This window comes from Mesoplodon mirus, assembly GCF_964341445.2.
Source record: "Mesoplodon mirus genome assembly, chromosome: 10".
Taxonomy (NCBI): Eukaryota; Metazoa; Chordata; class Mammalia; order Artiodactyla; family Ziphiidae; genus Mesoplodon; species Mesoplodon mirus.
This window is the reverse complement of record NC_138986.1, coordinates 43,761,636-43,786,045: the sequence shown is the minus strand read 5'-3', so window position 1 is coordinate 43,786,045 and position 24,410 is coordinate 43,761,636. Positions and strand designations below refer to the sequence as shown.

The 24,410-nt window shown below is 39.4% G+C and overlaps 1 protein-coding gene across 1 annotated transcript; it reads left to right on the top strand.

The window, feature by feature from the left end:
• The first annotated feature begins 411 nt into the window (after positions 1–411).
• CALHM5 (calcium homeostasis modulator family member 5) lies at positions 412–12,249 on the top strand. The gene is given in 5 exon segments (XM_082633592.1): positions 412–628; positions 632–754; positions 758–1,147; positions 11,497–11,574; positions 12,141–12,249. Coding segments are annotated over 5 exon segments (672 nt in total). The 5' UTR covers positions 412–607; the 3' UTR covers positions 12,201–12,249.
• Positions 12,250–24,410: the final 12,161 nt, after the last annotated feature.

Sequence of the window (24,410 nt, the reverse complement as noted above, 5' to 3'; positions counted from 1 at the left end):
CTTTCATTCAAAACTCAAACTCTCCCTGAACTTTTCCGTATAAATTTCAAATAGCCCAACTCCTAACATTTGGTTTAAGTCACTAGTCAGTTAAAGAGGATGTAAAATGAATCTTCCAGATCTTAAGTCAAAGTGCAAAAGTCTTAAGCAACAGGAGAAAAATACCATCATGAAACTCTAGGCTAGGAGGCTTGATTCAATGGCTCCCAATCAATTGGCTGAAACCCTATTTCTGCTAATGTTGATTCCTCTGGTTGGAAAATTCCTAGACTATTATTATCTGTAGAGTCGCAATTTCTTTCTGATTCTCAATCCAAGCCACATGGAAATAACATAAAAATGGAGGCTGTTCACTTTGAATTTTCTCTAATTCTCAGTGTTTTGGCTCTAGTTTCATGGCCTAATATCCACCAGTAGGAGGCATTATCTGAACACTGTTGGGAAATATTCATTCCTAGGGAATGACATTGTTTCCTTATCTGGCTGAATTCAGTCTGAGAAGGAGGACTGTTGCTTCTAACGGAGAAAGAGCTCCACCCTCGGCCACTGCCACAGCTGCTCTGCCAATAAATAAGAGCGAAGCGTTTTCCCTTTGTGTATCTCCAACATGGATGCTTTTCAGGGGATTTAAAAATTCATCCTCAACCAGAAAACTGTTATTGGCTACAGCTTTTTGGCTCTGCTGACTGTGGGAGGTGAGCGTCTCTTTTCACTCGTGGCTTTTAAGTGTCCCTGCAGCACTGAGAATGTTGTGTAGGGATTGGTTTTCCTTTTTGCTCCTGCCTGGGTGTTACTGATCCTGGGATTCTTTCTGAACAGCAGGTCATGGAGACTCTTCACAGGCTGCTGTGTGAATCCCAGGAAAATCTTCCCCAGGGGCCACAGCTGCTGCTGCTTCTATGTCCCCGGTCAGATCACTCTGAGTTCATTGGTGGCTCCAGTGATGTGGCTTTCTGTGGCTTTGCTCAATGGGACATTTTATGAATGTGCCATGAGTGGGACCAAAAGTTCAAGACTCCTGGGGCTGATTTGCAAGGGCAAGCCCAAAGAGTGCTGGGACGAACTTCACAAAGTACCTCGCGGCAAAATCAGCATGACCCCTACGGACAACAAAGAACTGAAACTGTCCCTGCAAGCCCAGCCTCAGGTAAGAAAAGACAAACATGACTTTTTTCTTTTTTTCCCCAGAGTGAGCTTGAAGTGTTCCGTCTGTACTCTGTTGAGCCAGGGCTGAGTCTGAATCCTCCTAAAACATTTTGAAACTAAATGGAAATTGGAACACGGGGCAGCATTAAGACAATCTGAGGAAAAGCTTTTTAGTGGTTGCTTGGCTAGTAAAATTGCTGATTGGTTTGCCTTTTCCATTTCTGAAAAGAAATCTCCTCTGAGTTATACATACGTAAATACTTATGTACTTTAAGACAACCTCTCTGGGTTGATTTTGTAAATAATGCATGACACTAACTCATAATAGAGTGCTAATGGCAGAGTAATTAGAAGTTACTGCCTTCTATTAATTATTTTCAAACTGGTTTCTCAGAAAAACACACACATCGATTAAAATATTGCTGAACGAAATGAGATAACACTTTTCAAAGCCACACATAATATAATTAGTGTAGAGATTCCCTTGCATGATTTCTGGCCACTGCTATCTCTATGTATAAATATTGTCAAGATGGAGAAGAACTTCCTGTATAAAGTGGGTGTTGGCAGTCTCTAAATAGCCTTCAGTGAAATGGGACCATATTCTCCAGGGAGGTTTCGTCCTGTGCTCTGTGCTCTATAGCTAAAAAAAGTTCTTACATTATTTTAGAAGCGCAAGATTTGGGGCACTGTTTTATTTAACAGCAGGAAATTGTAGCTTTACCTAATTGACACAAGGAAGTAGCTTGTCATCCTTCCAGGTACGTGAGCACAAATCCAGATGTGAGCCTGGCCCTGGCCTCAGGAAAAGACTGAATTCCTACTTGTGAGGAGAAGGAATGATGTTCCCCAAATCAAAACAAGCAATAAGAGTAGATAAATAGATCCACAGTTTGTCAGGAATGCTATTTGTTTAAGAATAAATGTGCTGGAAATAGTGTAATTTTACTTTCTTTCAGCCTAGACTCGCCTTTTCAACAACACATCAAGGCAAGATCTTTTTCTAAAATCATGCTTTCCAAAACTGGTTGGCAATACAGTCGTACTCTCTTCATAAGCTGCTAAGCCTAAAAATGCTCCCCAAACAAAATCTTTGGTTTCATGCATAAAGCGCATCTTAGATAAAAACATGCCAGGCTCCCAAACGTCTTCCTTCTTTGGTTGAAGGAAGGTATTAATTACAAGTGTTATGATAAAATGAGTGACGTATGATTTGTGTCCTCGGGCACCAGGCTGCATTCAGGTAGATCCAAACACTTGTCACTGTGTGAACTTTTCTTCTCTAAACGGAAGCATAAGGAAATCATGCACGTCCTCCCAATAGCTTAGCCTGGGCACGCTGACCTGTTTACTTTTCAGAGGAATGAGAAGGGCCTGGGGCTGATTCCTAGGAGAAGAGACATAAGAGATGTGGACAGAGGGAGCTGTGTCACCGCAGGTGCCGACTACAGTGCTTCCCACAGGCAGGAGCGACAAAGAGTCCAGACCAACAGCTGGGTGTGCGGCTGGGGGCAAAAGGTGCCGCGTCTGTGGGTGGAGCAGAGAAATGGAATCCAGCTGGGTGGCTTGCTATTCCTCAGGAAGGTAGGGTAGAGCAGTGGCAAGATCTCTGTCTTGGAGTTTGCTCTCCGTGGGTTTGAATACTGATTCCACCACTTACCAGCTATGTGGCCCAGAGCTACTGGTTTGACCCCTCAGGGTCCCAGTTTCCTCAGAGTTTCCTCCTACCTTGGAGGGGTGCTGGAAGGTATAGTGGATGCTGGACGTAAATGGATCTAAAGCTGCTGGCACGGAGTAAGTGTTCTAAACTGACGAGAAAAACGTCAGGGTTTCAGGGAGAAGACTCGTGCAGAATGGGACACTCTTGAGGGCTGGGGCGGGAGCATCCACCATGTCTAGGTAGACCCTGGGTACCATGAATTAGGGAAGAACAGAGGGCTCAGGGCTCAGTGCTCAGCGCTCAGGTGAGAGCGAGTCGAAGGTAAGGTCATGTAATGGGGGGAGGGGGAGTCTGAAGCTGATCAAACAGATGATGACACAGCAGAATTGGTTCAGATACTGAGGTGAGATGGCCTACTGGCCTACAGGAGAAGCTGTGTGGAAAAAGAAAGGTAGAGGTTAAAGAAAAGAGGAAGATCTGAGGGAGCCAAGCACAAGTGACTGAAGTAAACGTGAGGACTTTCACACGATGGGAGCTGTGCTTCATTTGTGACTTGTGAGTGAGTGAGTGTGGTACTCTTAGCAGACTTCTGTACAGTGGGATCTGCAATGTAGTTGGTGGAAATCCTCACTCAGTAAATCTATCCTACTGCCTTTCAAGGATGTGTGAAATTCTATCATTTGAAATTCATTTCCTTGGAACCTGAAGACACCGGTTCTCAAAATAACACATTAAAAGAATATGATGCCTAAAATTCAGAGCTTTTCACGTTTCCACTATGCACTGAAAGTAGACCCCTACGGTCAGGGCTGTATTATGACTTTTGTGGGCTCTAGGTACTTTTGCCTTCATGAAACCATTTCTACATTAAAAAATACACATGTACACATACACACAAGCACACATATACATATATATATTTATGACTATTGATATAGACATATATTAATATTACATGTTAAAACTTTTTTCAACCTTGAAGTTCATTTATTTCCTGTGACTTTATAAGAAAATAAAAACACTTTTGTGGGCACTTACAGAATGCAAATTTTGCATTCTATTATGTAATATATCCACATTAGTTTAACTATACAGATATTTAATTCCCTTTAAATCTTTGAGTGGGATTGATATTTAAGGGAGAGGCACCATGTTCTATGCTGTGGCTCACATCTTATACCACAGAGAGTCCTTGCCTCCTAGTTGGAGAATCCTGGGGATGAACTCCTTATTACCATGGAACATTATCCCAAATTGGGGAAAGGATCCTATAAGTATAAGACCTGAAACAACATATCCTTGGGAACTTGGAGGTGCAGAGTCAGGTTGTGTGTGTGTGTGTGTGTGTGTGTGTGTGTGTGTGTGTGTGTGTAGGTGGGAGAGTGGGAGGTGGGGGCTGTGATGTTGCAATATTTGAAATATTGTTTGGGTTTTAAACATGGTATGTGATAAATGTTTAACAACTGGCTCTCAAAAAAAAAAAAAACCCTGATTTGAAGTGTTTGCCAATTTCTATGATGTAATTTCAAGTTACCAAGGTGATGTCACTGAAAGCAGAGTTAGGAAGAGATGCTAACTATGGGCTCTATGAGCTGGAACTTTCTAAGAAGTTTTTATAGCTAGTATTTTTTTTTTGCATTTACTTTGATTCTAGCCAGATCTTCTCCCGTGCAACTTTGGTGCATCTGAGTTCCACTGTAATAAAACCTAACCATGGGAAATTAAACTTAGCTCAGTGGCTCCAATTGAGAGATGGAGTCTCTTTCTCTTCTTGATTCTGACCTTAATGAACCAATAGAATGTAGCAGAAGTGAATCCAGATTGCCAAATTGTTGCAGCTTATGCCTTGGTCTCTGGCAATGCTCAGCCTGGTAAAAGCCAGCCACCATGTAAGAATTCCAATTACCCTGAGAGCGCCAAGCTCTGAAGAAAGCCAAGTTAGACAAATGAAGAGAAAGAGAGAGAGATTAAAAAGAGTTAGTTGGCTAACTCCAGCTTTTTGAGTCATTCTATTGATAGGTTAGGTAAAGTACCAGGCATCTGAGTGAAGAAGTCATTTTGGACATTCCAGCCTCAGCAGACAAGACATGGAGAAGAACCAGGGGACCCAACCGACAGCCAGAAAAAAGGTCCCAGGTCTATGGTCTGAGTGAAGTCATTCCAGCCATCAGACTTTCGAGCCATACCATCTGAGGCTGCAGACATTACAAAGGGGTCCCCACTATGTCCTGTCCAAATCCCTGATCCAGAAAATCATGAGCTTAAAAAAATATTTGTTGTTTTAAGCCATCAGATTTGGGGGCACTACGAAGTAAGATAGCCTGAACACTAATATGTGAAAATCAGAATTTATTAAAGGAGAGAAATTAGAGGCAAATTGAATTTATGCATAGATTTATACAAAAATTCTCCCTATGCATAGGTGTTTCCTTAATAATTTTTTCCTCTTGATTTCAGGAAGCAGTATATCCTCTATGGAATGATTTGATAGATGTTGAATAGGTACCTCTCCAAACTAGCTCCACCAAAGCCTGAAATTCATTTTTAATGATTTTTGGTTAAATTTGGTTTGAGAGGAACACACTGATGTGAGTTAATTCAGTTTAAAATAAATAACTGAGAGGAGAAACATACTATTATCATTAATACCTAGAAGAAAATGGCAGTAGAAGGTACAGGATAGGTTGGCCTTGAGTAAGCTAGAAACAGATTGGTCTTCTAGTCTTGCTCCTCAAAGTGTTGCCTTCAAACCACAGCATCAGTAAATGAGGGAGCTGTTAGAAATGCAGAATCAGACCCCATCCTAGGCCTGTTGAATCAAGGCTGCTGTTAAACGAGATCTTAGGTGATTCCTATGCAACTTAAATTTTAGAAGTGCTGGCGTGGTGGTTCTCAAACTTTAACGCATGCCAAAATCATCTGGAGGGCTTGTTAAAATGTAGACTGCTGAGCCCAAGTGTCTGATTTGGTAGGCTTGGGATGAGAATTTGCGTTTCTAACAAGTTCTCAGATGCGGCTGCTGCTGGTCTAGGGATCACATCTTGAGAACAACTGCTCTAAAGCAGGGGTCCCCAACTACCGGTCCGTGGCTTGTTAGGAACCAGGCCTCATAGCAGGAGGTGAGCAGCGGGCAAGCGAGCGAATCTTCACCTGCCAGTCCCCATCGCTCCCCATCACTCACATCACCGCCTGAAACATCCCCCTCAAACCCCAGTCTGTGGAAAAATTATCTTCCACAAAACCGGTCCCTGGTGCCGAAAAGGTTGGGGACCACTGCTCTAAAGCACAAAGCAGGCCACGCCAAGGAAGGAAGCCTAGAAGAAATGCAGAATCTTGGGCCCCACCCCAGACCTACTGAATTAGACTTTATGCTGTTATCAACCTGAGAACATGGGGTAACTTTCCATGTATTTTCTATTTATTCAAGGTGACCTTTCATCCCTTAACAATATTTTAAAGTTTTCCTCACATAAGTTTTGCAAGCACTGTGCATTTGTAGGTAACTTCTTTGCTGCTAGTCTAATGGTTTCTTTTTCCCGTGATATTTTCTAAGTGATGGTTATCTGAGTACATAAAAAAGCTATTACTTTATGCATATTAGTTTTATACCACTGTACCTTACTGATTTTTAAATTATCTTATTCTTTGTAGAGCTTTTCAGAATTAGAAAATAAATATTTTGCAACCCCTAATGACATAATGGATCTGGACAACAAATAATGAATTCTGAACTACTAGGTGAAGGCGGGATGGGTGAGGAGCATGCAACTTGAAGCCACTCCTCTGTCTTAGCATCCCTAAAAATGGGACAACCACACATTATGTGACTCCTTATGTTATGCAGTGCAAGAGTAAGTACACAGTACAATTTGTGAAATATTGTTTCCTAAAATAACTAAATCTGACTCTAATCAAGATCTTACTCGTAGTTTATAGGAAATGTAGGCAAGAGAAAACAAGTTAATTAACACCATGAGGAAGCAACCAAGTAAATATAGAATATAGGACATGCTATTGGACGTATGACCCAGCTTTCTGTAGACCAATGGCATTAAAAAAAGGAGAATAAAAGACTTGAGAGACGTAATGACCAGAGACAACATGTGGGCCTCATTTGTATCCTGTTTCAAACAACCACTGACACAGGATATCTTTGAGATATTTAGGGAAATATGAATGGGTATTAAATGGGTATTAGATAATTTCAAGGAATTGTTCATTTTGATGTGCATGATAATAGCACATTGGTTTATGTTTTACCAGTTTGAGGTGCACGTTGAAATATTTATATGTGAATTACCAGAATGTCTAGAGTTTTCGTTAAAATATTTCAGCAGAAAAAAGGGGGAGCTGATAGTTGAAACAAGATGGGCAAAATACTGATACTTATTGAAGCTGGATAGTAGGTACTTGGGACTTATTACATACTCTCTTTATATTTGTGTAGGTTTGAAATTTTTCATAATAATTATATAATGAAATAAACTATGTGCTCACCTCAGTTCTTTTTGCTGAAGTTTTGTCAATCAACTCCTGCTTGCCTGGAGTTTACCCTCCAGTATTATTCTCAGAAAAAGTTCTCAGGAATCCTATTCCCTGAATTTTTACATATTCAAGTTATTGACCTATTCTATACTTGAAGGACAGTTTAGCTGGTTCACACTTTCTCTACTTGAGTATATTTTAAGTGTTACTCCACTGTCTTTTGTCATTGAATTCTGTTAAGGAAACATCTGATGCCATCCTAATTTATTACTAACATGATGTTTTTAACCTATATTCTCACAAAATTCTTTCTTCATCTTTAAAGTCCAAAAACAGCACCAAATATGCTTTCAGGTAGGTCTTTTGGATCAATTTTCCCTGCTACAAGTTATACGCTTTCATTATGGAGAAATATTTTCTCTTGTTTCAAGAAAATGGAGTTTGTGAGTTTCCCATTATTCTCCTTGTTGCTCTATATGATTTTTAAGAAACCTTATGGTTTTAGATTCAGAACTAAGCCACTGCTATGTTCCTATTGGAATCTCATTAATTTAATAATAATTTTAAAAAGCTAAGTTATCTTGTGGTCTTGATTCTTGTTTAACCCATTCCTACCCTCTCCTTCCCCTTTGCCCATTCATGCAACCAGAATAAAGTCAATACTTGCAGCCCCTCACCTATGAGATGAATAGCAAGGAGCAGTGGATCTGTACATGTACCTTTTATATGGCAGCTGCAAGGATGAATGAAGACTTTTCTCATTTGTGTGGTTGCTGCCTTGATTGTTGTCATGTATTCAACCAATCCCATCATTGCCCAAAGTTCCCAGGGGAACCTAGATTGCCCTGAGGAGCTAACACAAGGAAGGATCTGGCTCCAGTTCTAATCATTCATAGCAGTGGCTTCTGACTAAACCTAAATGAAGCCCCAAATGTGTACTGGGACCTAATGAGACTTTAGGAGAGGTAGAAGCGCAAGCTGAGCTACTGAGGCTGGACTTGAGCATGGAGCGTAACCCCAGAAGGACGCCTGGGATTACTTGTAGGCAACGCAAGTGTCAGTGGCTTTGTACTTATACCTATTGGAGTAGGGTTTTGGTCAAGAGCATTAGGTTAGTTTAATCCCTTTTGGAGATTGGAAGATTCTTTTTTTTTTTAACTTAAAAAAATTATATTTATTTATTTATTTTTGGCTGCATTGGGTCTTCGTTGCTGCGTGCGGGCTGTCTCTAGTTGCAGTGAGCAGGGGGCTACCCTTCATTGCAGTGCGTGGGCTTCTCATTGTGGTGGCTTCTCTTGTGAGTCTAGGCATGCGGGCTTCAGTAGTTGTGGCTCACAGGCTCAGTAGTTGTGGCTCGCGGGATCTAGAGCGCAGGCTCAGTAGTTGTGGCTCGTGGGCTTAGTTGCTCCACGACATGTGGGATCTTCCTGGACCAGGGCTCAAACCCGTGTCCCCTGCATTGGCAGGTGGATTCTTAACCACTGCGCCACCAGGGAGCTCAGAAGATTTTTATTACAAACATAAAATGTCATATTTGAGTGTGGAAGAAAACTGCTTTTAGTTTGCTTCAAATAATATTTTCAAAGTTCAGTAGTTTGTTAAAATTGAGTTATGCAGAAAGAATACTTGCCCAGCTGTAAGAGAGATCATATTCTAAATTTTGCTATTCCACCGAAGAGGAAAGGCAGAATTAAAATTTATTAACAAACTATTATGTGCTGGATACTTTACATAAGATTTATATTTAAAATTTCACAAGGTTAAAATTCAAAAAGTTTACGTTTAAGCCACAGGTAAGAGATAGAGCTTAAATTTGGACCTGAATTAGTCTGATTCCTAACCTCCATCACATAAATGCTGCCTCGTGTTGGTATATTCTCAAGTGTTTATTTAATCTTTTGAAGCAAGTTTTTTCACTTGTAATATTAGAGTGTTGGATTAATACATCAGAATTTCTTTCAAATCTGTCGTCCTAAATCTTAAGGCCAGTAGCACATGAATTCCCAGTCAGTTGGCTTCTTGACCTACTCCTGGGAATTGATGCCTATCTCCAAGTTTCTTGGCCTTTGTCTGGGTCCCTGGCCTCTTTCCCTTTCAGCACAGCTTTTCCACCTTGGGTTTCTAGATATTTGAGACAGTTATGCTCTAACTATGCTTCTAGTTCTCTATATTGATGAGGTTAACTTCCCATTTTATTTCCTTAAGTAAAAATGACAATTGATAAAGAAGGAATTTTCAGCAAGGGAAAGTTCATAAAAGATTTAGAATAGTCGCCAAACTTTAACTTTTATACCTTTTAGAGCACATCTTTCTGTCTGTCTGTGTGAACAGCTCTCTCTTCACAGTTTCAAATTCCTGACCCTACAGCTACACCAATGCCAGAGAAAAATCTTCAAACGTTTTAAATTGTAATGAAAACTGAGATTAAATTGGGAAAAATGAATTAATCAACTCACCTAATCACATTCTCTAGATCATTTCAAGGAATAGGATAAAGTAAGTAAAATTATCAACTCAGGTGAATATTGAATAATTTTGCCTTAGAAAATACCTCAGAATATATGCATCCTTCGGCAGAATACATAACCTATAAAATGATTACTAGTTGCATTGTAACAACGTTTTATTCTTAGATTTTAACATAAAAGGATGTGCTTCTGCAATAATAATAATTGCTGATGATATCCACAGATCAAGATGATTCTCCCAGGAGTTTTGTTGGTATTTGTGCCATGAGAAGAAACATGAGGGATAGTGCTTTTAAAACGCTTGCTTCATTAAACAGTTGGCTAACTATGAGTGAGTTTCACTGACCCTATATAGGAAGTAAAGTGGTTAAAGAAATATGCAGACAAATATAGAGTTACAGACTAGTGTTTGATCAATATCCATCTTCTTTGGAGTGAAGGTCCTGGGAGATAAAACTTCTCTCCCTACCTCCTCTGCGAGAGATAAGCTAGTTATCCCAACCACTGGTGGGCTTTGTTTTAATTGAGACTGTCCTTGATTACATCTCTCTGATGTTTTCCACTTTTTTTCCAATGACATTTTATTTTATTTGAAACACTTAAAGGAGACAAAATGAGTGGTAACTCTGGAAGAATTTGGACTGAGGGACGGGAGGGGTAGCAGTCATCACAAGCCACCTTGCCTCTGCAGTGATCACCCTAGAGCACCAAGGAACGCAGTTTGAAAACCCCTGCTCTAGGGCACTGGATGCCCATTAAGATCACCTGGGGAGCATTAAAAAAGTTCTGATGCCTGAGTCTTATTCCCAGAGAGTGTGATTTAATTGGTCAAAATTAGGGCCTGGGCATCAGGATTTGGGGGGGAAAGTTCCAGGAGATTCTCTGGGGGAGTCAGGATTGATAACCATTACCCTGGAGCCTCACGGAGAGGTCAGGGCAAGTCAGGACAAAATCTTAGTTCTGACACAAACTAAGAGTCACACCAAGCAGGGCTGACCAAGAGCGTGGCTGGCCTTCCATGTGTCTCTGAGTGTGGCTGGCCTTCCCCATGTGTTTCTGAATCTTGAGGCTCAGATGAAGGTTGCTTGAGCCTTGGGGGTTTTGTTTCCTCAACTGTGTTCATCTCTCAGTAAGGAATTTCATTGTAAATAGTTACATTAATGAAACGTTCCCCATGTGATTGCTAGTTTCAATCCACACATATAGGTTTGTTTCATAAGTCCGTCTCTCATGAGTTTCTTCCAAATAAGTTAAGCAATAGGAATAAAAACAAGAGTCTCCAGTGGAAACTTAGGACAGCCTAGATTTTCATGGGCTGAGATATCTGGAAGATTGAAAACTTCCTTCTGGAACATCTTTGGTAATAGTGCTAAGGAGACAAGATGCCTAGAGAAAGCCAGTTTGCTTGTTAAGACTGGATCATGAACAGGAGTGGAAGATGGACGTTCATAAGTAAGGGGAGATAACTTGCAGAATTTACTGAGAATTGAGCCTTAAGAGATACTTTTCTGTGACTAAAAGAAAAATAATATTACACAAACGTAGTCACAATAAAAGTTTAAGCGTAATTTTCCTGCAGATGCCTTGCCTTCATATTGGGAATCTGCCTTAAGTAATTGATGTAGTCTTCTGGGTTCGACCTAATCAGTCTGCAGAATCCACAGATCTTGTGGTTATGCACACAAGCTTGTCCACAAATGAAAACTTCCTACGCTTTTCTTCTTTCTCCCCTCCCAGGGGTACAAAGGGGAACAGAGCAAGTGCGTGGGTGTTTATATAAGGCAGTTCTTGTCCGCCATATTTCTGGACCAAATGGTAAGAATTTTCAAAATATTTTGTGTGTTCCTTTTGATGTTAATATTCACCATTCTTAAATACTGAGAATTTTATGACTATAAAGGGTTTTTCTTTCCTTTTAATTTTTTCCACTCCCGTCTTCCTTGCTCAAAAATGTTACTAAGAAGGAAAATGGCCTTTGCTCAAAAATGTTACTAAGAAGGAAAATGGCCTGACATTCAGCTAACTGTGAGGCCATCCTTCTCTGGAAGGCTGTGTGGTGCCGTGCTGTGACTTCTATGGAATTCAATCCCTGTTTACCAAGGGCTCTCACTTATTTTAATATCATATGTTGGAAAAAGTAAAGTAATTCAATAGACCTCTACCACTAAATTGTGAGTTAGCCTTTGAAAAATAGTAAGTAATAGCAAAGAAAGATGTTCTATTTAGGCTTAATCTGATTAGCTTCCATTGCTTGGTGGAGGGATGAAAGGAAGCAGTAATCCTAGGAAGGGGGTTGGGAATTAGGCACACAAGGTGCCTTAACCCTGGGACCCACCTCTGCCTGTGCTGTGCTAAGAACTGCCCTCTGACCTGGTCTCCAGTCCACCCTGTTCGCTGTGAATCTGACCCTCCAGGGCTGCCCAGACTCTTCTGATGAGTGACCGAGTCTGTCACTTGGCTTCTTCCCACCCTTCAGCTCCCTGCGTGAGTCACAGGTAAGGAATGTCTGGCTCCTGAATGCAACATAGACTCTGAGGACCTCCGTTTCCCACTTCAATCTTTTGGGTGGGGTTAGGGGCCCATACCATCATGGCTAAGTACTCAATCTTCTATTTACAAATGATTCTAGTATAAAACAGTGGCAAGATACCTAAATATTTTAGGATTGGGGAATCTCTGTGACAGAGTCACAATGCTTGGCTGTCTGACGGAGGTGAAATTAGTGGTAGCCACCCTGCCCCTTCTACTCCTCCCCACCCTGCACTGTTGGGATTCCTGGCAGGTTATCTTTGAGTTGCCTGACGTGGATAGCTTTGAGCTGAGTGGAAGTTGGCCTCCAGTAGTATGTGTGTGGGGAGCACATGTTCCAGAAGAAGGAAGGCTGAGCCAGGACGTGTTATCATCTGGTGATGCTGACCACTAGGCAGAGGCAATGACACGCTCCCAGCCCTGATGCGGTAAAAGCAAAATACATCACGGCAAAATACAGTCCTCCGCATCAGTGAGAGATTTCCACAAAGGGCAAGCATTGCCTAGCAATAAAAATGTTCCAAGTCTCCCTCTATTTTATGCCATTCAGGCTGCATTTCTTCGTCTATCCCTTTAAGTAAGTTGTGTGTAAAAGGAAGGGGTATGTGTCTGTCTATGTGTGTCTATGTGATGGGTGGGAGGGTGGTGTGGGAATGGAGGCAACTTTAAAATTGAGATTTAAATTTTCATCCTGGTAAAAAAAAAAACAAAACAAAACGTTCAAAGCACAGAAAAAAGCCTCTCTGTTTCGTGCACAGAATTATGATGTCAACATAATCCTGCGTGTTGTGCCTGGTCCTGGGTGCATTCCATTTAGGCTTATACTCAGAATTGTGAAATATGGTAATTTTCAGGGAAAGTACTTCTTTTAATAATGTACATTGTTTAGAAAATGAAAGGAGCCAAATATCGGGGGTGGGGGGGAAAGGAGAGCAAGTAAAATACAGAAACATAAGGAACAAAACTGTTTGTTTTGTTTTTAAGAGAAAAAAAATATCCTAAGATATGCTGATGTCTCTGACTCGAATGGCCTGGTTCAAGTTCACTTCACCTGGCAGTTTTTCTATTCACATAAAAAAATCAGGTCATCGCTGGTAACATTCTCTGAAAAAACACAGACTGCCAAGAGAAAGGACTGCAAGGGATTTAGAAAAAGAGAAACAAATGCAAAAGCCCCATAGGATTAGAGGACCAGAACTTTTATGATTGGCTCCTTTATAAGAAATTCAAAAGAAAAACCTAATACTATCTACTGTAGTACAAAATCATTTTTCTTAGGAGAACTTGGTTGTCTCCCTTCCACCAAAGCCTCCCTCTGAGTTTACTGTTCTAAGAAATGTCTGCCCCACTCTTGCTAATGGTCTAAAATATTTACTTTCAACTAACAATGTAGTTTCACTTGGACTGCCTCATGGGGGAAGTTTTTTTTTTTTTTTTTTTGGCGAAAGGTTTGCTTACTTGATTATTATCTCCAAAATGCATAACAATGACAATTCCCTACTTCAATACCTTATAGTTAGCATGCTAAATGGAGCCTGCTACACTATTCTATACAGGACTTCTAGCTTCTGGAACAAAGGAAAACAAACAACAGCATCAGTAAGATGAATAAAGTGAGCAGAGCATTCATAGGTAAAGTAAGACTCATAAATTATTGCTACTAATTTCCTAGACAGGAAGAACAAGTTCTTTGCCAATTACTTTTCCCCATTTGGGGAAAACTCAGGATGTTTTTCATAACCAAATGCCCTTCCTGAGGGGTTCCCTATGATGGCCATGCATTGTGTCTCATTACCCTATTGTTTTGGCCATAGATAATGGACAAGGCTGGGCATTTGAGAACCCGGACTGTCAGTCCATAGTTTGGCTATAGGCCTGGAAGTGGCTTAGCATGAAAACTCTACCCAACAGAGGGCTAGTGATTGGCTGCACAGGCTAGAGATTCTTCTTGGGACTTTGAATGTGAGACACACAGAGAGAGTCACAGTTTGGATGATTGGGCAGAAGACAAAAAATGCCTGGGGAAAAAGAGAGTAAGCAGAAACCAAGAGGCAGCAGAATCACTGAGATGGAGAGAAGATATAGAAGAATAGAATGATATTAATATGTAGCTGCAAGAGCATAATAACCAGAGAGTAGTTGAGTCTCCAAAATGGCAGAAGACTGAAGTAGGGAACCATAAATGCCCGCTATTGAGACGACAAGACAGACTGAATTTCTGTTCTTCCATGAGGCTTAGCTGTCGTGTCCCAGAATATCCTCACAATAAACCCCTATGACCTGACAACCCAAATGCCAGCAACATAAAGAAGCCTACCTAACACAATTTGGCTCCATGATGAGTTTTAGGATACTTTTCAAATGTTTTCCACAATAAACGGGAATGATTTATTTAAATGATCATTTTTGTCTCTAGCATCTCCTGATAATAAAACTGACCATAAGTATGTTTGGAAAGCATGAGATATATTTTTGTGTGACTAAAGAGATGTTTTTTAGATCTTAGACCAGAGAAAGGTACAATTGTACTTTTTATTTGCCCTTATAATAAACTGAAAGAGATATGAGCCCATTAAGTAAGTTAAGTGAAATATAATATCTAGTGATTTGATTACCTCTTTAATGTTTGCATTTTGTAATCACAATTGACATCAATGTAGCAAGAATGAATCTTGCCCCAAAACTTTCTACATTCATATAAATCATGGAAAAAATAAACATTTCTATAAAATTATCAAGATGAGTTTACTGTCTATTATTTAATGACAGTCAGTTATTTTTCTGTCCAGGATCCTATTGTAATTCAAATCTTGTTATTGCTGTTTTGTTATTGTGAGCAACCAGACATTTTTGGAGCATTGAATTTTCACCGTAGTAAATATTGCTTGAAATAAGGGGGCTTTTGCCCTCGGTAGTGAGTGAGAGTTAGGGTAAGGGGGAAGGGATAGGAAAGTCTTTAATTTGGAGATGGGTGTTGCCCACTGCCCTCTTCTGGACAGAATAGGAGGAGCAACAGTGTGTAGATGTGTAAAAAAAAAAAAAAATCTTCAAATATTTTGTAAATTCACTTCTATATTTAATGAATGTCTACAATGTGCTGGTTTGCCATGGCATGGTGGGCCAAACCCCAAGAATGTCTGAAATTTCCCTTCCTTTGGAAAAGCTTACAGACGTGATGGGGAAATGAAATTTCCCAGAAATGAACTATAACTTCACTTGATAATCTAAGAAAGTATCAAGTCAAATTTTATGTCTATTAACATAACTCAAGAAAACTTCATATTATTTTCATTCTTTGTAAAACATTTTTGCTCTAGCTGGATGGAGAATAGGAATATATACAAAAGAAGCTGGCCAGCAGCAAGTTCTTAGAAGATCAACAGGCACAAAATACAGTAAAACTGTGTGTCACATACTGATTAAAATATTAAACTAAAAGGCAGATTTATACTGCTCTATTTTCATAATGAAGATGCTCTCAGTAAAGTTGATCATGAATTTCCTTACCTTTCCAAGGTTTCAACTTATACTATTCAAAGGAAAAGATCTCATTTTTGCTTTCCAGAATTTCTAACAAGCACAATATACGGAGTTCCAATTTTTCAACCTAAGGATCAGAATTTCAAGTTTTATAAGTCTGTTTCTATTTTTTATATAGTTTATATCATATTTTTCTCTATTTAAAAATTTCATCTTACTGTGACAACACCAATGATGTGATGTTTTTACTGAAAAATCATAAATTCCCTCTATACCCCTCAGAACAACCATCATAATGACATTGACCTGACAGTAAAAAGCTTTCCCAGCTTTGATGAACAGAGTTTGCAACAGGCCAAGTATTTGTAAACACTATCAGTAACTAGAAGGCCCGGATGCCCTAAGGGAGGCTTTGGAAGCTATAATCAACACACTCATCTATTTATGATCTAGTTCTGTGTCCAGAGTTTAGCTAGGGAAAGCAATACCTGAAAATCAGGAGAACTACAGCTGGAAGAGGTCTCACCTGACAGATACGGAAAACGAGATTTGGACAGGCTAAGTGACTTGCTCAGGGTCACACAGTGGGAATGTGGCTGAGCAGGATATGTACTCATATTTAATCTCCATTACATTGGACTTGGTTAGACTACCGCTCTGACTCTGATGAGGATCAGAGCTCTTCATGTTTAACTCATAACGGCAACATCATAATATTTCTTGTCAAACCTATCCTTTACAATTATCTTGATTTAAATGATCAAGTTTATCTCTGATTAGCTTCTCCTAATAATAAAACTTTTATTATAAATGTGTTTGGAAATCATGAAATATATTTTTGTGTAACTAAGGAGCTTTCTTTTAGACCTTAGACCAGAGAGAAGAACAACTTTATTTTCGGCTTGCTCTTATAATAAACACAGGGATTTATGCCTGTTAAGTTAAACCGTCTGATATTTCATTACTACAACTAAAATCAACTATGGTAACTCTACTGCAAATTCCACATTTTCATTTTTCTCAAAATGATGATCATCGTAAGAGAAAATCTTCAAAGCTATATTTTATATTTTATTTTTTTATTGAAGTATAGTTGATTTACAATGTTGTGTTAGTTTCCAGTGTACAGCAAAGTGATTCAGTTGTATATATATATATATATATATATATATATATATATATTCTATTCAAAGGTATATTTTAAGGAAACAATTAATTTTTGGAAAAAGCACTAGAATAAAGTCAGAAGAATTAAATTCTAAGCTGGCTTTTTTTCTCTGAAAACTATAAATTTTTAAAATTGAAGTATAGTTGACTTACAATACTGTATTTGTTTTAGGTGTATAACACAGTGATTTGATTTTTTATAGATTATACACCATACAAAGTTATTAAAAATATTGTCTATATTCCTTGTGCTGTACATTACATCCCTGTTACTTGTTTATTTTATAGCTGGTAGTTTGTGCCTCTTAATCACTTTCAACTATTTCACCCCTCCTCCCATCTCTGCTCTGGCAGCCATTAGTTTGTTCTCTGTATCCGTGAGTCTGTTTCTGTTTTGTTATGTCTGTTCACTTGTTTTGCTTTTTAGATTCCACGTATAAGTAAAGTCATACAGTATTTGTCTTTCTCTGTCTGACTTATCTCACTTAGCATAATACCCTCTAGGTCCATCCATGTTATTGCAAATGGCAAGATTTTGTTCTTTTTTTAAATGGCTGAGTAGTATTCCATTTTATATATATATATATATATATATATATATATATATATATATATATATAATGGAATATATATATATTCCATTATATATGTATTCCACATCTTCTTTATCCATTCATCTATTAAGGGGCACTTAAATTGCTTCCATATCTTGACTATTGTAAACAATGCTGCAATGAACATAGGGGTGCATATATCTTTTCTTTAATTAGTGTTTTTGTTTTCTTCAAGTAAATACCCAGGAGTGGAATTGCTGGATCCTATGATAGTTCTACTTTTAATTTTTTTTTTAGGAATCTCCATACTGTTTTCCATAGCAGCTGTACCAATTTACACAAAAAGTTAAACTGGCTTTTCTTACTATGTGTTCGTGGTGACATCATCTAAGTCTTAATTACAGCATCAGTAAAATGAGGCTAATGACAGATGTAAAATGAGGCTAATGGCAGATGTCCTTTTTACTTCACAAGGCTCTTGTAATGGAAAAACAGATAATAGGTGGGAATTACTTTGAGCTTTTCTGAAGAAACGCTCTGTATTATTCATGTTTTAAAATATCAGGACTTCCCTGGTGGCGCGGTAGTTAAGAATCTGCCTGCCAGTGCAGGGGACACGGGTTCGAGCCCTGGTCCAGGAAGATCCCACATGCCGCGGAGCAACTAAGCCCGTGAGCCACAACTACTGAGCCCGCCTGCCACAGCTACTGAAGCCCGCTTGCCTAGAGCCTGTGCTCCGCAACAAGAGAAGCCACCACAATGAGAAGCCCACGCATCACAACGAAGAGTAGCCCCCGCTCGCCACAACTAGAGAAAGCCCGTGCACAGCAACGAAGACCCAATGCAGCCAAAAATTAAAAATATAAATAAATAAATATTTATAAAAAAATAAAATATCATGTGTTGCTGTATATCATATGTTACAATGCTGCTGACAATTTTCATAAATAATGTCTTATTTAAATTTTGTAGTCGTATTTTGAGTCAATAACCACAAAAAGTACACTTGTGTATGATAAAATCACATTTAAAATGGATATATTTTAATGTTGCAGGAAGTTGACATTAGAAGTAACCTATCTCCTTTTTATTTAAAATGTAAGGCTGACTGCCCTCCTGCACTGTTGGTGGGAATGTAAACTGGTGGAGCCACTCGTGGTGGAGAATAGTATGGAGGCTCCTTAACAAACTAAAAATTGAGCTACCATATCATCCTGCAATCCCACTCCTGGTCATATGTCTGGAGAAAAACATGGTCCGAAAGGATAGATGCACCCCACTGTTTACTGCAGCAAGACAATAGCCAAGACATGGAAGCAACCTAAATGTCTATAGACAGAGGAATGGACAAAGAAGATGTGGTATATATATATATATATATATATATATATATATATATATATATATATATATATATACAATGGAATATTACTCAGCCATTAAAAAGAATGAAATAATGCCATTTGCAGCAACATGGATGAACCTAGAGATTAGCATACTGAGTGAAATAAGTCAGACAGAGAAAGAGAAGTATCGTATGATATAGCTTATATGTGGAATCTAAAAAAGGAAGTGTTTTAATGACCTGGAATGTGGTATATTGTGGTGAATGTTGCGTGTAATTTTGAGAAAAATGTATATTCTGTTATTGAATAAAATATTCTGTACATGTCAAAAATGATTTGGTCTCTGGCATGAGATTTCTTTTCACATCGCTAGATGGCGCAATTTAAGGTTAAAGCCTGTCATAAGAATTTGTCAGAAGCCTAGTGATAGAGTGACAACCTGCCCTGTAGAAAAGGCAAAATGAGGAAAACAAGAGAGAGGAGAATGTTATTAGTACCCTAAGTCACATAGTTGTCTCCTCTCAGAGACAAAGGAGTGTAGCGTAGGGCATAAAGTCAGGAGACCTGTTCCTATGTGCAGCCTTTCACTAATCAGCTCTGTAAGAGTCACTTCACTCATATGGGTATAGATTTCTTCATCTAGTCAATTCCCTTCAAATGCATCCTCTTTCTCTCTTTCCTTCTCTGGAGGCAGGAAACAATCATGAGTTTTGTGGAAGCCACGGTATGTAGGTATACAGTAGGTACTTGGGAAGGATGATGATGGTTTTCTGTACAAGTGCATGGTCTGAAAGGGCAGCCAAACAAAAGGCACACCATTAGGTTCTGTTCCTGATTCTGCTGTGCTCCACAGGCAGCATATAACTATGTGGACTTCCTCTAACTTTGCCCCACTTCTCTATAACACCAGCTACGGAACATTTTACACTTGCCTAATGAGATAACGCTGCTGAAGGCCAAACCTTTTAACAAAAGCTACTAATTATAAGCAAAGCTTCAGTGGGTGAGTATAAAGTCTGACCCTTCATTTGTGTTAAAATGCTCTTGAATTGGGTGACATCATTCCCACATGTAAAAGAACACTTAGCTGGTGAAGTGAAATTGATCAAGAGGGAGGAAATCAGGTCTTTGAAGGAAAGTGCAAAGGCCAAGAGACAGCCCCTTTGCACAAGAGAAGGGTGAGGGTGACAGAATATTCTCTTCATTAATAAGAAGGAATTTTGTATAGGAGTGGAAGTGGATCTTTTCCCAGTTCATTGAGGACAGGAAGGGCAGACATGAATTTACATGACATCAGAAAGGTCAGAAAAGACATAAAGTTTAGAGAAGAGATATTTGGAAAGTGGATGTTGTATATGTTCTTAGTTGTTTTTTCTTTTCTTTTTTTTTTTTCGGGCCTCTAACTGTTGTGGTCTCTCCCGTTGCGGAGCACAGGCTCAGGACGCGCAGGCTCAGCGGCCATGGCTCACGGGCCCAGCTGCTCTGCGGCATGTGGGATCTTCCCGGACCGGGGCACGAACCCACATCCCCTGCATCGGCAGGCGGACTCTCAACCACTGTACCACCAGGGAAGTCCTAAAGGCAACCTTTTAATACTGAGTTTTTGATGACCTATTCATACTTAATTTAATATATAATCACCTGTTTTGTATACATTTTGTTTCCTATTTCATGAAGTATGAAATACAACAAATTACAAGTAGGAAATACAAAGATTTGCTTACTCTTTTCACATTTTCTGTTAGAGACAAAAGAAAAATTTGACACTTTTGTAGATCTAATTAGTTAGAAAAGAAGACCTTAAAATATGTATAAAGAATCGATTATTCTCTCACAGTATGTAAGAGATCATTGTAACTATTCCCAGAAGTATCATTTATGATTCTCTCCACTAAACACTTCCCTGGTCCACTGAAAAAGTCTACTTAATAGCATCACCTTTCAAAATAATTCAGAAATCACTCAAGAAAACATTTTCTCTGAAGTAGAAAAAAAAACTCTTTGAGAATACGTTTATAAAAAGATCTTACTATTTTATGGTATTCTGGTCTTCCGTGTGCAGGACCAGACATTTTGCCTGGCAGGTGAAGAAAGTGTATCAATCTTTGTCCCTTTGTGTTGTTTCTGCAAGTTCCTCCTTGCTCTGAGACACGGGTGCTACTTCTGCACTACTGCTTTTGCTCTCTGCTGAACTGAAGAGGAAAAGAATTGTAAATAGGACTGTCTTATACCCGTGTACATTGCCAACAATCAAATACTGCTTCACTTGTGGGGATGAGTTGTAACCTAAAGGCATAAAAGCTGATAGTGAAAAGTCAGACCAGAAGCACCAGCTACTGAAAATTCTTCTGCCCAAGGGAATATGAGTGGTGTTTTGCTCTCATGCCAAGGCATTGTTTTAAAATCACAAACAGAAAGCTTCACAATCCAAGACAAATCTAAATGTTAGCGTTATTCACTGTGTGAATTCGAGACAGGATCAGCAATCTATAGGCACTAAATCCTGGATTCAAAGTACCATGTTATCCCCCAAATAACAGGTATCACAGATACCCATCTCATGTGATTACAAAATTCAAATATATCTGGTAACTTTTTTTCTTCATAAGTAGCAAGTTTAAGGTATGATAGAATTTGGGTGGTAATATTTTCTTACAAAACTGTTGCTCAGAACGCATGTTCTACCGTTTAATAATGTATAACCATTCTGTCAGAGAAAGCAAGCCCTTAGCTTTCTTTTGAAAGCACCTGAGATGTTAGCTATTGAAGGCTGTCTTTATTTACGCAGAAGTATAAATACATCATGTTAAAACAAGAAACCTTCTCATCGTGACAACTGCAGGGCTCAGAGGATCAAAACTGTTCCAGAAATAGAAGCATAAAGCTCAATTTGAGAAAGTAGTTTCCTATTTCTTACAGCTTGAGTCAATTAGCCTATGTGTTCTGGAAAATTCTTGCTCTAAAGTGACAGACTACTGAGTACTTTGAAGAAGAGAGTGGTGTAGTTCAAAGAGCCTAGGAGGATTTGGTAAGCTCAGGCTCAGCTGCATTTCTACCATTTACTGACCGAGTCACCTTGGACAAGCCATTATATTGCTCTTTGCCACATCTGGAAAATGGCAATAACAATATCCACCTCACAGAATAATTGTGATGATCAGAGATGATGTGTGCTATAAAACACATTATAATGTACTATATAAACACTAATTACTATAGATGATTTTTGTACTGAATATACTGAAGGGAATTCTACAATATTTAAGACATTTCCATTAGTGCCTATGTGACTAATTATCAGGAAAATCAGTGTTACTGGCTTGGGGGGGCTTTTCAGCAGCAGATTAATAACACCTTACATTTATACAAATTTTACAGTTTACAACATGTTTTTCATTTTCTTTATCTCATTTTAATTCAACTACAACCTGTGAAGTAGTCGGTACTGTAATCATGACCATTTTAAAGGAAAGGAATCTAAGAGTCAGAGGTTAAGAAATTTGTTCAAGGTTAGCTGGATAGTAGACAACAAAGAGTGATTTGGGCTCAATTTGCTGACTGCGAATCAAGAATGTTATTTTCTCTACTGCACACACTCTAATTATGTTAGAGCAAAGTATTTCAGAGGTAGATTCGCAAAAGCTAATCAGGTATGCTGACAGCATGTTTCTGTGCCCAATCTGGGAGCAATTCTTGGTTCTGGATCAGACATCCAGAGAACAACAGATAAGGCCTGTGTACTCGGTGGGAGGGGTGTGATGATAAAGGAATCGATTTCACTGAACTCTAATGCTATGGTGACATCAGGGCCACTACGAAAATTCAGGACATCATGGGTTCATTAGAAAAAGCCAGTCCTTCCTCCAGACGGATGGCTCTCCCCCACTTCCCCACCCCGGCAGCCAGGACCACGGCGCTTAAGGAAGGATCCCCTGTCAGGCGCTTCCATGCAAAACCACAGCCTGCACAAGCGTAGCTGCAGGCACTGGCTGGGTCACTGCTTTGCTGGGCTTCAGACTACGAAACCTGCTTACCTTCAGCAGCTCTTCTGATCAAAGCGAGCCTTGTGTTCCCCAGGCTCCTTTTTATGTAAAACCGCCCTTCACTTTAATAGAGGAAAGCACAGAGGTTATGTTTCAAACAGGTAGATGATCTATAATTTCTGCCCTAGCAGCAAACTGGGAAGAAGAGTCATTTCAAACTAATGCAGAAGATAAAAATTTCCTCTTTTATCAAGTGTTCTTTCTGTAACCGAGGACTGAATTTGGAGTCAGTGTTGGGAAAATGATACATTCTTCAATCTCATCGTATCTGCACTGCAGCCAATCAACACAAGTAAGTGGTGAACTGGGCCACTCCCCTATACTGGTCCTTTAGGAAGTACCAGGGCAGCTGAGTAGAGAATTGGGGAGATGCTAAAAGAGGAGGACCTCTACTGATCTGTCAGCATTATGTTTACCATCATAACGGTAAACATAATGGTGATCATCCACTAACTCTTAGACAATGCAAAGCCACTTCCGGTTACTATAACATCTGGTCCAGGGGTTTGTTAGCTTTCTGCAACTTCTTTTTCTGTTTAAGTCTGCTTTTGGTGTTTAAGTGAATTTCTTTACGTAAGATCAGTGTTAATTCGCTCAGCACCCCTACCTCTCTGAAGTCAGCTCTAGCCGTCAGACCTGATTTCCCGTACCCATGTACAAATACCAGCATGTGCTCAGTGAATGAGCTGGCGGATCCCTGCTGAGGGGTAGACATTTTACATGTTGGCTAGACAGGCAACAGCAAACTATCTTTAACAAGGAGACTATTTGGCTATAAAGCCCCAAAGAAAATGATTACTCATGGATGCAACCGTTCACAGTCATTGACAAGGTACATGCTAGTACTGCAGACAAAGTCAGTTCTTTCAACAGTAAATGACAATAAAAACTTAAGAGTTTGTCATCAGCAAACTCCTTTACAGCAAGACTTTGACTCCTCAGTAACGACTTCTAATAAATGTTCCCTGAAAGAATTGTCTACAATTTCCTTCTCCACTTCCTTACTTCCCATATACTCTATTAAAGGGATTTTTAAAATATGAAATTATAAACATAAGGAAGATGTAGTACTTACTACCAAGCTCTACTGAACAAGTTTCTATCTATACTTCAGGCTTTTTTTTTTTTTTTTTTTTTTTGCAATACGCAGGCCTCTCACTGTTGTGGCCTCTCCCGTTGCGGAGCACAGGCTCCGGACGTGCAGGCCCAGCAGCCATGGCTCACGGGCCCAGCCGCTCCGCGGCATGTGGGATCCTCCCAGACCGGGGCACGAACCCATGTCCCCTGAATCAGCAGGCGGACTCTCAACCACTGCGCCACCAGGGAAGCCCCCAGGCTTTGTTTTAAGCATTAAAGCAGTGCTGATACAGTTGAAATATCCTGTACCCTCCTTAATCTTATTCTTTCTTCCTCACCACTACCCAGAACTTGATATTTATTGTTTCTATATGTTTCTAAATTCTGCAGATGTCAGTAACCATAAAGAATACGTAATATTATTTTATTTTAATACTTTACATAAGGTATCATAC